A 15,240-nucleotide genomic window follows, 5' to 3' on the forward strand; every position below is an offset into this window, starting at 1 on the left:
TAGAGTGCAGTGACATGCTCTCAAGAGCCAAGAGTTTAAACAGCGATTCTAAAATGTTCCTGAAGTGGGTATAGTGGTTCACACCTGTAGTCCCAGCTACTCAGGAGGCTGAGGCAGGAGGATCACTTGAGCCCAGGAGATCCAGGTTACAATGAGCTGTGATCATGCCACTGCACTGCAGCCTGTGTGACAGAGCAAGACCCTGTCTCCAAAATTGAAAACATTTTTAAATGTAAACTTCCTGGGTCTCCCCTTTTCTGGTCTTAGTGAATTTTTTTTTTTTTTTTCCTTTGATTACAGATCTCACTCTCACCCAGGCTGCAGTGCAGTGGCTCAATCATAGCTCACTGTAGCCTCAACCTCCCAGACTCAGGCGATCTCCTGCTAAACTTCCAGAGTAGCTGGGACTACAGGCACATGCCACCACACCTGGTTAATTTTTTGTAGAGATGGGGTGGGGGGGCAGTGTCTCGCTATGTTGCCCAAGCTGGTCTTGAACTCCTGGGATCAAGCAATCCTCCTGCCTTGGCCTCCCAAAGTGCTGGGATTACAGGAGTGAGCCACCTCGCCTGGCCCTCAGTGCACTTCTAAGACACTGTAAAACTAGTCCCAGAACGTTAACTGCACAGATACAGTTTTAGAGACAATTTAGGGTGTTCATGCACCCTCTTGAACCCCCATCCAGGGGAGAGAAATTAACCAGAGCTTGAAAATTGACAGCCACAGGCCCTATTGCAAACAGGTGTTGCTTGCCACCTTCCTTCCTTCCTCTCCTCCCGCACAACTTTTAAGTTTTTTTAGCGCCCTGCCTAGAAAAAAAAAAAAAAAAAAAAGTTTTTCCTAGTCACAATCATAAAAATGCAGATTTCTCTTTTAAAAGCTAGGTTTCAGTTGCCTTTTTTATTTTTTTGAGGCAGAGTCTCACTGTGTCACCCAGGCTGGAGTGCAGTGGCCCATTCTTGGCTCACTGCAACCTCTGCCTCCCAGGTTCAAGTGATTCTCATGCCTCAGCCTCCTGAGTAGCTGGATTACAGACATGCACCACCACACCCGGCTAATATTTTGTATTTTTAGTAGAGACGAGGTTTCACCGTGTTGGCCGGGCTCGTCTGGAATTCCTGGCCTCAAATGATCCACCCACCTCAGCCTCCCAAAGTGCTGGTATTACAAGCGTGAGCCACCTCGCCCAGCCACAGATACTTTTGGAAAGCAGAAACTCTTGACCCAACACCGCGAATGAGCACGCCTCATAGTGAGGACCGTGAGGTCAAGAAGAACGGTGATCATTAGGAACCAATGATGTTGACAAGCCTGAACCCTCACCACCTGTTTTTTTTTTTTTTTTTTTTTTAGTAGCTATTGTTTACGTTCCCAGGGTAGGAACAGCCTCTTATCACCTCTGTCTAGCCAGTGCCCAGCGCAGGGCACACCGTTAGCACCAATAAATGTTGAGGAGGAAGCCTGGAAACAAGAGGGTGTGAACTCGGTCCACGCGCCACATTTTGCGCTCGAGCCGCCAGGGGGCGGTAGGACCTGGGCCAGGCCATGTCTGGTCGTGTGGGGGAGGCGGGCAGCCCCAGAACAGGGCGGTAAGGGCGCATTCCCGCATTCCGGCCCGCACCTCTTGGGGTTTTCTCGGGCCTCCCTCGGCCCGCCGTGCTCCCGCCCCACCCCAAACGAAGAGGACCCAGAAAAAAATAGGCTGCAGTGCCCTGAAAGAAGAGGCTTTATTGGGGGTGGGGGGAGTGGGGCAACCGAGGCGGTAACTCCGGCCCTCTTAACAGTCAAGGGAGAGAGTAGTTCAGTTTGCTTGGCAGAGAAGGGCTGGGCAGTTTCACTGGCGGAGTTGTGGGTGGTGGTCAGTTTCCCAATGGGGGACTGTAAGTTTTATAGAGGGGGCTGGTCAATTTCACAAAGTCAAGTCGATTTCATCTTCCCCAATGCAGAGGGCCGACCCGTCTCCAGGCCTTTTACTAGACGCACCCCGCCCTGTTCCTCTGACACGCACGTTACTTCCGGCCGGGGGTCCCAGCCTGCTCAAACCTCAGGGTTTGCGCTCCTCCTGGGGACAGAGGGCCAGAAGGAAGACCGGCCTCAGGGACCTGCGCACCGCACCCAGGCTCAGGGTGGCGATTTGTGCCCCAAGACCACTGTCTTCTCTTTACCCCGGGGATGCGTCCCAGACTGAGTTCTGACCAGAGTGGCCCTCCAGGGGGGATGTACCTTTCCCCACCCAGCGTCCTGGCACGGGAGGGGTGGGGGGAGCGACAAGGGCTAGAGGCACACGGGTAAGGGGGCTCCCACCTGCTCCAGGCCGTTCTCCGAGGCCTTTCTGCGGGGGGGCCACATCACCGCCAACTTTCCGTCGCCCCTGCTCGCTGCGGGGGAAGGAGTGCTCACTCAGCTCACCAGCGGGCGGCAGCCAGGATGAAAGAGGCCGGCCGCACCCCTTAAACACACACAGGCGTTCACCCTCTGCCCTCCCCCCCATGGAAGCCTCCATTCAACTCCAGGCACCCAGGAACCCGAGGGAGGAGGGAGGTGAACCCAGAACGGAGAAGCAGGAGCCCGAAAATTCAGAGGGAGGACCCAGGAGTGCCAGAATCCAGTCAGGGTTCCCTGGAACCCGACAAAAAGGAAGACATCTGGAATGCCCCCACCCCCGCGCAGTCTGCGTGGTGTGGATCAGAGAGTCCATCACTCCCGGTGGAGGGGTGGATCACAGCGAGTACTGGAGCTCCAGAAGGGGTAGGCAAGACACAAAGTTGAGAGGGGGTCCCAGGAGTTTGAGAGCTTGGAGAGAGAGACCCCGAGAATCGGAGGGCCAAAGGAGAGGCCACTGAAGTTGGGCAGTCAGTGGGGACGGCTGGAACCCTGGGGGGTCCCCGGCGTTGCTACGCCTGCGGCTTACCGGTGAGGCTCGGCGTAGGCTCCTTGAACTCCGCGGTGCCATAGACGCTGCGCCGCTGGCGCTGCAGCTCCTGCTCGCGCTCGCGCACCGCGCGCACCTCCTGCTCCAGCAGTGACTGAGTGAAAGGCGGCGGGGAGCTGCCCAGCACCGGGCACCCGCCCTGCACGGCAGAGCGCGGCCGTCCCCCGGGTTCTGGCAGCCTCTGCGGGCCTGCGCCGCCCCCTGCCCCCGCCGAGGAGCCGCTCCCCGCTGCGGCCTCGAAGAAGCGCTTGAGTTCGCCCAGCGGCTGCGGCGGCGACCCGGCGCGCGGCTCGGGGGCCGCGGGGCGCGCCAGCGCCGCCTGCCGGTGGGCCTCCCGATCGATGTCCCGCTGCATCTGCGCGCCCGCCCGCGCCCGCTCCAGGGCGCGCGGGAGCGCGGGGCCAGGACCCGGCAGGTTGAGCACCGGCCGCACGCGCAGCTCGACGAGTTCGCGGCCCGCGCGGCCCGGGCTCAGGCCCCGGCTCCGGCGCAGGCTCTCCTCGCGTTCGCAGCTGCGGCGGATTTCGCGCTCGATGGGCGTCTCCATGAACAGCTCCTCCGGGAGACGCTGGGGAGCCTTGGGGCAAGGCAGAAAACGCGGGTGGGGGGCTTCTGAGCCTGACCTGGAGGAGGAGGTCTCAGGGCCTGGAGGGGGACGCTGCCCCTGGACCTCCACCCTTTGCGCTTCGGACGGCCCAGGGTCGTCTCTGCCTGGCTCAGGACTCTCAAAACCCGCAGCTGTGGACAGCCCGGGGCGCTCTGCGTTCTGCTCGACTGATGGCTCGAGGACTTCGCTCTCTTGCTCGAGGATCTCTATGTCCTTTGCGGAGGGCTTGGGGACCTCGGTGTTCAGCTCCGCAGCAGCTCTGGGGCTTCGTCGTCTGGTCCTGGGGGCTTGTGGCCCCCCTCTTCAGACGACCCCAGGGTTTCGTTCTCCGGCCGGTGACGGCCTTGGTGTCCAGGGTTTGAAGCAGCTCGGAAGCCTTAGTTCCCAACCGGGGTTTTGATGCCCAGAGCGAGGACAGAGGCCCCTGTGAGGCACCTGTAGTAGCAGTGGCCGCCCGTGGGTTCCAAGGCGTCGCCCGCACCGGCCGCTTCTCTGACCCGCCTCTGGCCTCAGGGAACGGCCCCCGGGGGCAGGGCCGGGCACCGCCCCCGGCACCTGCCAGGAGGACTCCGGCCCCGCCCTCGGGACAGGGGCGCCTCGGTGGGGCACTCAGTTTCATCAGCTAGCGCGCCCAGTCACCTCAGGGCACAGGATTTCTTGGAAGAGGGCTTCCCTAGACCCGGCCCCGCTCTCTGGGGGGCCGCTCTGGGTGCTGTGTTCTACTGAGCACACCCTGGCACTTTTTCAGAGCCATGTCCCCGTCATCGTCCAGGAGACTGGGCCCAGCAGCGCGTCGGACTGGGGTTCTGAACCACTAGCCCATTGGTGAGGTGTCCCCCGAAGCCGTCTTTTCGGGACCCGGGCAGCCCCGCCCAGTCGGTGCCAGACAGCGGGCAGCGAGCCTCAGACCCCTGGGCCCTCCCTCCGATCCAGCCTTGCAGCGCACAGCACCGGCCCGAGGGGGCGCCAGGAGCCGCCTTACTGCGCGCTGGGGTCTCCCTACAAGTGCTTGGGCTCAGCGAGGTTCCCAGCCGCGTGCCACTGCCCCCCGCCAAGCCGAGAAGCGGCTTCCCCTCTCCTCCCGGAAAAATCCGGGAGGTGTCCGCGGCCAAGGGCACTCCCGGATTGAGGGAGGAGGAAGAGACAGACACAGCGCGCCCCAGGCGCAGCTTAGCGGTTGCGGTTGAAAGGCGGTCACCTTGGGCCCGGGCGCCCGGGGAGGCCCAGACAGGAAACAGGAGGCGTCCAGGGTAGGGGGAGAGAGCAGCTGGGGCTAGATCATGCGGTTGAAGGGCAGGATCGATGCCCTTGAGCGGGCCACCCTCCCCTGGGGACATTTTCCACTTTCCCCCAATGGAAGCAGACTCTTCCCAGAACCTGCCCCCAACGCCACCATTCTGGGGCGACTAGAAGGAAAAATACATTACCGGCCGGGCACGGAGGCGCATGCCCGTGATTCCAGCACTTTGGGAGGCCAAGGCGGGAGGATCACCTGAGGTCAGGAGTTGGAAAACAGCCTTGCCAGCATGGCCAAAACCCGTCTCTACTAAAAATACAAAAAAAAATTAGCCAGGCGTGGAGGCGGGCACCTGTAATCCCAGCTACTCAGGAAGCTGAGATGAGAGAATCACTTGAACCTGGGAGGTGGAGGTTACAGTGAGCCAAAATCGCACCACTGCACTCCAGCATGGACAATAAGAGCAAAACTCTGTCTCAAATAAATGAATAAATAAATAAATAAATATAAAAATAAAAGCGGTATACTTCTGGGAAAAAGTTGTCTCCATAGGACCTTCCCCACTGTATCACCTCCTGGTCCTTCCTCCAGCCAGGCCAGCTGGGCTGGGTTCTTGGCTCCCATTCCTGGGAACTTTTTTTTTCTTTTTTCTTTTTAAGACGAAGTCTCACTCTATCACCCAGGCTGGAGTGCAGTGGCGTGATCTTAGCTCACTGCAACCTCCGCCTCCGAGTTCAAGCGATTCTCCTGTCTCAGCCTCCGGAGGAGCTGGGACTACAGGTGTGTGCCACCACACCCAGCTAATTTTTTTGTATTTTTAGTAGAGACGAGGTTTCACCATGTTGGCCAGGCTGGTCTTGAACTCCTGACCTCGTGATCCGTCCGCCTCAGCCTCCCAAGGTACTGGGATTACAGGTATGAGCCACCGCGCCCAGCTTCTGGGAGCTTTTTCTGGCAAGGACACCTATGATGTCCATTTGGCAGATTAAATCACTGACTTCATCCCCTGTCCTCCTCTTCATTAGCTCCTTGGTCTTTGCGCAGGCCACCCCCTCCTGATTTCCTCCTACTTCACAAGCACCCCTTCTCAGACTTCTGTTTCACCTTTCTTCCCCTCTGGCTTCATTGAGATCACCTGATGAAAGAGAGGAGCGTGAAGCCAAGGTGTTTAGCCCAGCCAGGCATGGTGGCTCCCACCTGTAATTTTAACACTTTGGGAGGCTGAGGCAGGAGGATTGCTTGAAAGCAGCCTGGGTAATATAGGCAGACTTTGTCTCTACGAAAAAAAAAAAAGAAAAAGAAAGGAAAGGAAAGGAAAGAAGGGAAGGGAAGGGAAGGGGAGGGGAGGGGAGGGAAGGGAAGGGAAAAAGGGAAGAGAAGGGAAGGGAAGGGAGCCATATTTTTTTAAAATTAGCTTGGTATGGTGGTTTTTGTCTGTAGTCCCAGGTACTTGGGAGGCTTAAGTGGGAGGATCATTTGAGCCTAGGAGTTTGAGGCCGCAGTGAGCTATAATAATGCCAACACACTCCAGCCTGGGTGATAGAGCAAGACCCTGTCTCTAAATAAATAAATAAATAAATAAATAAATAAATAAAATAACATTTAAAAAAGATGTTTAACTGGGCACGGTGGTTCACACCTGTAATCCCAACACTTTGGGAGGCTGAGGCAGGCAGATGGCTTGAGCTCCAGGAGTTCAAGACTAGCTTGGGCAACATAGTGAGACCCCATCTCTACAAAGAACATGCAAAAATTAGCAGCATGTTGGTGGTGTGTGCATACAGTCCCAGCTACTCAGGAGGCTGAGGTGGAAGGATCACCTGAGCCCAGGGAGGTCAAGGCTGCAGTGAGCTGTGATCACACCACTGCACTCTAGCCTGAGCAACAGAGTAAGACTCTGTCTCAAAAAAAAAAAAAAAAGGCTGGGCACAGTGGCTGAAGCCTGTAATCCCAGCACTTTGGGAGGCCGAGACGGGCGGATCACGAGGTCAGGAGATCGAGACCATCCTGGCTAACACGGTGAAACCCCGTCTCTACTAAAAAATACAAAAAATTAGCCAGGCGAGGTGGCAGGCGCCTGTAGTCCCAGTTATTCGGGAGGTTGAGGCAGGAGAATGGCCTAAACCCAGGAGGTGGAGCTTGCAGTGAGCTGAGATCCGGCCACTGCACTCCAGCCTGGGCAACAGAGGCAGACTCCCTCTCAAAAAAAAAAAAAAAGTTGGCCAGGGATGGTGGTTCATGCCTGTAAATCCCAGCGCTTTGAGAGGCTGAGGCAAGTGGATCACCTGAGGTCAGGAGTCCAAGACCAGCCTGGCTAACATGGCAAAAACCCATTTCTACTAAAAATACTAAAAATTAGCCAGGCATGGTGGCGGGCGCCTACAGGCCCTGCCTACTTGGGGGCTACTTGGGAGACTGAGGCAGGAGAATTGCTTGAACCTGGGAGATGGAGGTTGTAGTGAGCCGAGATCGCACCATTGCACTCCAGCCTGGGCAACAGAGTGAGGCTCTGTCTCAAAAAAAAAGAAAAAAAAAAAAGTTTACCCCATGTCCCCTCCCTCCAAGCCCCATTGGTCCCTCTGCTATAGGCAGCAGCTCTACATAGCTCTCTCCAGGGCAAAGAGGTATCACAGCTCCCAGGTGTTGCTAACCCAGGGTGTTGGTACTGTGCCTTGATGGTTTTCCCTCCACCTTTATAAACTGGGTCTTTATTAAGTTCTCATCAATCACTGCATTCAAGTGCACAATCTTTTTTTTTTTTTTTTTTTTTTTGAGGAGTCTCGCTCTGTTGTCCCTGGAGTGCAATGGCGCGATCTCGGCTCACTGCAACCTCTGCCTCCCGGGTTCAGGCAATTATCTGCCTCAGCCTCCCAAGTAGCTGGGAGTACAGGCACCCACCATCACACCCAGCTAATTTTTTGTATTTTTAGTAGAGACAATGTTTCACCATCTTCGCCAGGCTGGTCTTGAACTCCTAACCTCGTGATCACTCGCCTCGGCCTCCCAAAGTGCTGGGATTACAGGTGTGGGCCACCACACCCAGCCTTAAGTGCACAATCTTTCCTGCCAGGATTCAGGCTCTGACAAATTTCAATCTCATGTTTTAAACATCTAGGCTGGGCTGTGCACAGTGGCTCATGCCTGTAATCCCAGCACTTTGGAAGGCCGAGGTGGTGGATCACTTGAGGTCAGGAGTTCGAGACCAGCCTGGCCAACATGGTGGAGCCCCGTCTCTACTAAAAATACAAAAAAAAATTGCTGGGTGTGATGGCGTGGGCCTGCTGCTCAGGAGGCTGAGGCAGGAGAATCCCTTGAACCTATGAGGCGGAGGTTGCAGTGAGCCAAGATCGTGCCACTGCACTACAGACTGGGTAACAGAGTGAGACTCAGTCTCAAAAAAAAAAAAAAAAAAATCTATGCTGGTTTTGGTGGCTCACGCCTGTAATCCCAGTGCTTTGGGACGCTGTGGCAGGAGGATCACTTGAGGCCAGGAGTTTGAGACCAACCTGGGCAACATGGTGAGACTCCACCTCTAGTATATACATATATATAATATGTATATATAATATATATATATAATATATATATAATCTTTATGCTGATGTCTTCCAAATTTATATCTCTAACTCTGACTGCTCCCCTAGGCTTTAGACTCATATCTAGCAGTCTTCGGTCTAATAGACATCTCAGACTGAACACTTCCAAAACCACATTCTTGGTTCTTCCAACCCTACTCCTCCTTACTGTGTGTGTCAGTTTCACCCATTCAGTTATTCATGCCAAAAAATACCCCAGGAGTCAGCCTTAATTTCTTTCCTTTAGCCACCCTCCAATTTATCAGCAAACTTCTTGACTCCGCCTCCAAACAGATTTTGGATTCATTCACTTCTCTCCATCCTTGTTCCAGCCACCTCCTCCCTCTCTAAGGTTTCCATCAAGCCACGCACAGAGGCTTGCTCTAATCTTAGCTACCCTGGAGGCTGAGGCAGGAGGATCACTTGAGCCTAGGAGTTCAAGAACAGCCTGGATGACATAGTGAGACACCATCTCTAAAACAATAATAATAATTAAAATAAAACAAAGGCTCCCACCAAATTTAGAATAAAAACATGAATTCTCTACCTTGCCCCAGCAGGCCCTGCCCACTTCTCAGGTCACATCTTCTCACCCTGTCCCCTTGTGTCACTTCATTTCAGCTTCATACTTCCCTTAACCCCTCCCCCAACTGCATTCCCACCTCAGGGCCTTTGCACTGCCGTTTTCTCTGCTTGAAATGACAGTCAAGGCCGGGCGCGGTGGCTCAAGCCTGTAATCTCAGCACTTTGGGAGGCTGAGACGGGCAGATCACGAGGTCAGGAGATCAAGACCATCCTGGCTAACACGGTGAAACCCCGTCTCTACTAAAAAATACAAAAAATTAGCCAGGCGAGGTGGCGGGCGCCTGTAGTCCCAGCTACTCGGGAGGCTGAGGCAGTAGAATGGCGTAAACCCAGGAGGCGGAGCTTGCAGTGAGCTGAGATCCGGCCACTGCACTCCAGTCTGGGTGACAGAGCCAGACTCCGTCTCAAAAAAAAAAGAAAAAGGAAATGACAGTCAAGTGGCTGGTTCCTCAAATGTCACTTCTTCAGGAAAGTGGTCTCTCATAACCCAGCCTATAGCAGCACTCTTTCTTTAGCCCCATCCCAGGTATTCTCAATAACTCACCCTCAATTGCAGTTGCCGCCCATTGCTTTTATTTTTATTTTATTCTTTTATGTATTTATTTATTTATTGACAAAGAGTCTCACTCTGCCACCCAGGCTGGAGTACAGTGGCCCGATCTTGGCTCACTGCAACCTCTGCCTCCAGGTTTCAAGCAATTCTTCTGCCTCAGCCTCCCGAGTAGCTGGGATTACTGGTGCACACTACTGCGGCCGGCTTATTTTTCTATATTTAGTGGAGACGGGGTTTCACCATGTTGGCCAGGCTGGTCTTGAACTCCTGACCTCATGATCCACCCACCTCGGCCTCCCGAAGTGCTGGGATTACAGGCATGAGCCACCACACTCAGCCTTCTTCTTTTTTTTTTTTTTTTGAGATGGAATCTTGCTCTGTCGCCCAGGCTGGAGTGCAGTGGCGCAATCTTGGCTCACTGCAAGTTCTGCCTCCTGGGTTCACGCCATTCTCCTGCCTCAGCCTCCCAAGTAGGTGGGACTAAAGGCGCCTGCCACCACGCCCAGGTAATTTTTTTTGTTGTTGTATTTTTTAGTAGAGACAGGATTTCACCATGTTAGCGAGGATGGTCTCAATCTCCTGACCTCGTGATCTGCCTGCCTCGGCCTCCCAAAGTACTAGGATTACAGGCGTGAGTCACTGCAGCTGGCCCCAGCCTTCTTTTTATTATTATTATTATTTTTCAAGATGGAGTCTTGCTCTGTTGCCCAGGCTGGAGTGCAGTGATGCCATCTCAGCTCACTGCAACCTCCGCCTCCCAGGTTCAAGCAATTCTCCTGTCTCAGCCTCCTGAGTAACTGGAATTACAGGTGCATGGCCAGCTAATTTTTGGTATTTTTAGTAGACATGGGGGTTTCGCAATGTTGGCTAGGCTGGTCTTGAACTCCTGACCTGAGGTGATGTGCCCTGCTCAGACTCCCAAAGTGCTGGGATTACAGGCATGAGCCACCATAGCCAGCACCAATTGCTTTTATATTTCTTTCTATTTGTGTGTGTGTGTGTGTGTGTGTGTGTGTGTTTTGAGACGGAATCTCACTCTGTCACCCATGCTGGAGTGCAGTGGTGCGATCTCAGCTCACTGCAAGCTCCGCCTCCTGGGTACAAGCGATTCTCCTGCCTCAGTCTCCCGAGTAGCTAGGACTACAGGTGTGCCACCACACCTGGCTAATTTTGTATATTTAGCAGAGGAGGGTTTTCACCATGTTGGTCAGGCTGGTCTCAGACTCCTGACCTCGTGATCCGCCCACCTTGACCTCCCAAAGTGCTGGGATTACAGGCGTGAGCCACCGTGCGCAGCTCAAAAAGTAATTTTTTTGTTTTTGAGACAGAGTTTTGCTCTTGTTGCCCAGGCTGGAGTGCAATGGCACAATCTCAGCTCACTGCAACCTCTGCCTCCCGTGTTCAAGTGATTCTCCTGCCTCAGCCTCCCAAGTAGCTGAGATTACAGGCATGCACCACCATGCCCGGCTAAGTTTTTTTTTTGTTGTTGGTTTTTTTTGTTTTTGTATTTAGCAGAGACGGGGTTTCACCATGTTGGTCAGACCAGTCTTGAACTCCACCCTCAGGTGATCCACCGACCTGGGCCTCCCAAAGTGCTGGGATTACATGCGTGCACCACCGCGCCTGGCCTCAAAAAGTAATTTTAAAAAATGTTCTCCGCCAGGTGTGGTGGTTCATGCCTGTAATCCCAGCACTTTAAGAAGCCAAGGTGGGCGGATTGCTTGAGCCCCGGAGTCTGAAACTGCAGTGAGCTATGATCACACTCCTGCATTTCAGCCTGGGCAACAGAGTGAGACCCCCATTTCTAAAAAAATGAAACAGTCTCCAGCCTGTGTGCTATGCAATGGTGCTCTCGCGTGGGTGAGTCTTGGCCGGCAGTCAGACTCAAGATGATTGGGGTGCCAAGTAGAAATGCCATTCTCTGGTGGCAGGGGGAGTCACCGACTCAGTACTCTCACCCCCACGCCTGACCATGCGTGTGTGAAAGCATGTTTTCCGGGAGGCAGCTGAGTGCAACAAAGAGGCCAGAGACTGGTGAATAATTTATCAGGACAGCTGATAGTACCTCCCCAGAACTGCCCTCCAGCCCCCAGCCCCCCTCTCTGGTGTGCCTCCCGCCTCCCTGGCCCAAACCCGCTGGACCAGCTCTCCCGGTGCCCGCCCGCAGCCCCCCCCACTCCAGGCAGCCAAGTCACAGCCTCCGGGGCACCTTCAGGCAAGCGAGTGGTGGGTCCAGAACTCGGAGACCAGAAAGTGAACTTCTGGGCAGAGATGGCCCTGCAGAGCCAGGTGTGGTCTCTGGCCACACCCATGTAAGTGTCTGTGGGGTCAGGGGGGCTGGTGGGCAGGGCCTTGGGAGGGGCTCATAGGGGATGCTGGCCTTGTATGGGAGCTGAGCGCTCCAGTGGCCTCTCCTAAGGGGACCTGAGGAGTGGAGGGGGTGGCCAGCCAACCCCATAGGCTCGTCAATGTCACCCTTCCCTAAAGAGTCATGGGGTGGGAGAGAGATATAGGCTCCCCCTGCCCCTTCCTCTTCAGGTATTTTCCACTGCCAGGGCTGAAAACCCAAAGTCCAGCCAGGGGGTGGGGCTACAGCTGTGGTGCGGGGAGTGGGGAAGGTCAGGGTCACTGGGTTCCACGTTTTGCCTCCAGAATCACCCCCTCAGTGTCCAGGGTGGGAGAAAAGGCTTGAGATCCAACAGTTAAAAGCTCCCAGCCTGGGAAAGACAATGGCAACATTGCAAAGATGACCTCCTTCATGAAATGGCCAACTCTTGCGAGTGGCCAGAAGCCCGGGCCGCCTATGTTGTTCTTCCAGAGTTAGTTAGAGATAAGCAAGATGGAATGGGGTGTGTGAAGTCTTTTCATAGCCGAGGGGTGAGAGCTTTTTAAGGTTAAAAGGGTAGAGGGGGCTTCAGAGGTTTGGAAAGAGTTTTGGAAAAGGGTCTTCCCCCCCACACTAGGGACCCCAGTTCAGTTCCTCACCCTTCTAGGTCCTCCATTGCATTATTCACCAACTACAAACCTGGTTGCTTAGCAATGGGAACCCGATCCCCCCCAGCAAGGAAGAGGCAGGGAGATTACATCTTGGGGGTGGTAGAGGAGACCACGGGACTTCAGCCCTCCCCCAGGGGCAAACCTATAAGCATGGAATCGGGACTTCCTTTGGGATATCTTGCAAAGCATGACTTCGTGGCTGGGCGAGGTGGCTCACGCCTGTAATCCCAGCACTTTGGGAAGCCGAGGTGGGCGGATCACTTGAGGTCAGGAGTTCAAGACCAGCCTGGCCAATATAGTGAAACCCCGTCAGTACTAAAAATACAAAAATTAGCTGGGTTTGGTGGCGCATGCCTGTAATCCCAGTGACTCAGGAGGCTGAGGCAGGCGAATTGCTTGAACCCAGGAAGCAGAGGTTGCAGTGAGCTGAGATTGAGCCATTGCACTCCAGCCTGGGAGACAGAGCAAGACTCCGACTCAAAAAAAAAGAGCATGCCTTTAATACCTTGCCTCAAACAGCATTCAGGGTCCTCAGGCGGATCTCTTAGCTGCCTTGATGGGGGTTCCTGGACCTGCACCCCCGCCCCCCTCACCAACTGTGCTCTCAGTATTTTGGATGTGACAGCTTCAAGTTCTGATCTTGGCTCCATGACCTTGGACAAGTCTAACTGCTGCCACTTCTCAGAACCTCAGTTTTCCCATCCATAAAATGGACACATTCCTATAGCTTACCTCCTAGAGTCGTTGGGAGGATTCAGTGAATTACATTGCACTCGGCACGTGTTACGGGCTGGCTAATGGTTGGCTGATTTTGTTCTTAGCTGGAATGTCAACTCAGCAAAGAGTCGACTCCACTGTGTCATGATAGAGGCAGGGAAGGGGAGGCAGAGGTGGCTGTGGGAACCCAGTGGAAACCCCATAGGGCACTTAGAACATTATATGCTATATATAGTACATATATATCACACATAAAGCACTGTAAGTGCTATTATGCCTTCACGTTGTGGCCACGGAAGATCTGGGAGGTCCTAGCTGGAGTTTGGGCAATGAGGCTTACCCAGTAGGGTAACTGTTCAAATTAATAAATGTTTGAGGGCTTGATCAGCGCCCGTCCATGCCCAGCGCCCGTCCATGTCGGGTGTTGGAGGTGACAGGCAGAAAGACATTGCTTTCTAGATACTGGCCTGTGACACATGGTCAACATAGCGACATAGTCGGGGGTGCCCAATGCATGTCTGTGTTGATAAGGTTGGTGTGCCACTGACTGCCCCCTAATCATCTTGCAGTATGACAGTCACCCTCCAGCTTCCAGGGGGAGCCTAAGTGGGTCCAGAGGCCACTCTGGAGGCTGGGAAGCAGAGATGCTTTGAGGAAGACAACGACAGGGGAATCTCAAGTTAAAACTTAAATGACAAGTCCTCCTCCTCCCAGCTCAGAGTCCAGTCCTAGGCAGAGTGACCCAGTGACCCTTGTCCCCAGGGAGGGGGGTTAGCAGGTAGAGGAGGCAGCTCTGGAGTTACCAGGGCAACAGTGGGAGGGCCACAGACTCCCTCACCCCCCAGCGCTTGAGAAATTCTGGGTTGGAGCTGAGGTCCAAAGAGGGTGTGGGATTGGGAAGAAAAAGAGGCACACAGCTTGTTAGGGGCTTGGTGGCATTTGAGAGTTTCTGCAGGTCGGACTGGGGATGGTTATTATCATTAATCATACATATTATTCATCACGGAATTCTATAAATTATGATTATTAATAAACAATGGGACTATTTTTGCAGCACTGTATCCTGAGCTTTTCCCTGCATGAATAGTTCCTTGTAAAGGTCCTCTGAGATCGGGGGTGGCAAGGGCAGGGTGGTCAAGCTATTCCTGCCCATTTTACAGATGAGGAAACTGAGGCGGAGAGAGGCAAAGCCAGATTTAGGAAGGGCTAAGAGAGAAAGTCACCAGTCATGGTCACTGCTCAGTTCCCCTCCCAAGACCCTTGCCCCCTGCCCAGACTCTTCCCGTGTGCCAAGGGGAAACACAAGCAAACTGCTGGGCTCTGGGCGGTTTCCACACTGCTCAGGGATCTTGGCAAAGAGAGGGGGGTTCAAGACGGGTACGGCCTCTGGGAGCCCCTCAAAGCCCGTGCCCTCTCCTCACAGGCCCATGGCGGAGAGCTCCCTCTACCGGCAGCGGTTAGAAGTCATCGCTGTAAGTGACGCCCTACCCGCACCCTGGGGACCCCCAAACTTTCCCCCATGCTCCCTCCTCGTTTCTTCGTTATCCCTGCGGAGACCGCCCTCAGCTCCAGCCCCGCCCAGGGCTCCCCGCACGAATTCTCAGCTCCCTCTGCCCCCGAGTTCCTGTCTGGTCACTATCACCCTCAGAATGAGGGGCTGTGGCCCCCGCACTTCCAGAGCCTGCATCGTCTATGCCTCATTCCTGAACCCCAGCCTCTCAAATACCCCATGCCTGAGCCCCATCTCTCGAACCGCCTTGTATCAGACCACTATCTCTCAAATCTCCCTACTTCGGAGCCCCCATCCTGAGTCCTTCCTTGGCAACTTTCATCCCTGACTTCCTCGTCTCTCTGGACTCCCCCATCTCTGGGTCTCTACCACTCTGATCCTATCTCTGTCCTCCATCCTTCTTTCCTCCATCTCCTTGCACCCCAACTTTCTGCACCCACTTCCATACCCCATCTATCCATACCTCCACCTCTGTACCCCATATTTCTGACCCCATCTCTGCATCCCATCTCCCCGATCCCCACCTC

General features: G+C 54.5%; 1 protein-coding gene across 2 annotated transcripts; it reads right to left on the minus strand.

The window, feature by feature from the left end:
• Positions 1-1,708: 1,708 nt before the first annotated feature.
• MISP3 (MISP family member 3) lies at positions 1,709-4,014 on the minus strand. Of its 2 annotated transcripts, none has more exons than XR_497538.3 (3): positions 2,912-4,014; positions 2,305-2,449; positions 1,709-2,062 (listed from the first exon to the last, which is right to left on the minus strand). XR_497538.3 is itself a non-coding variant. In XM_007995511.3 (3 exons), the coding sequence occupies exons 1-3, from the start codon at positions 3,477-3,479 to the stop codon at positions 2,045-2,047; spliced, it is 660 nt and encodes a 219-aa protein (XP_007993702.1). In that variant the 5' UTR covers positions 3,480-4,014; the 3' UTR covers positions 1,709-2,044. The 2 variants fall into 2 exon arrangements, 1 of the variants encoding a protein (XP_007993702.1); XM_007995511.3 differs by having other exon boundaries at positions 2,305-2,378.
• Positions 4,015-15,240: the final 11,226 nt, after the last annotated feature.

This window comes from Chlorocebus sabaeus, chromosome 6, assembly GCF_047675955.1.
Source record: "Chlorocebus sabaeus isolate Y175 chromosome 6, mChlSab1.0.hap1, whole genome shotgun sequence".
NCBI classification, from domain to species: Eukaryota; Metazoa; Chordata; class Mammalia; order Primates; family Cercopithecidae; genus Chlorocebus; species Chlorocebus sabaeus.

What these genes read in the sequence shown, in the direction of transcription:
- MISP3 (XM_007995511.3), bottom strand. Translation starts at nt 3,479, where the DNA reads ATGGAGACGCCCATCGAGCGCGAAATCCGCCGCAGCTGCGAACGCGAG. An exon ending in GCCTACGCCGAGCCTCACCG is followed by an intron (nt 2,379 to 2,911) that starts GTAAGCCGCAGG and finishes CTTCCCCCGCAG; the next exon opens with CGAGCAGGGGCGACGGAAAG.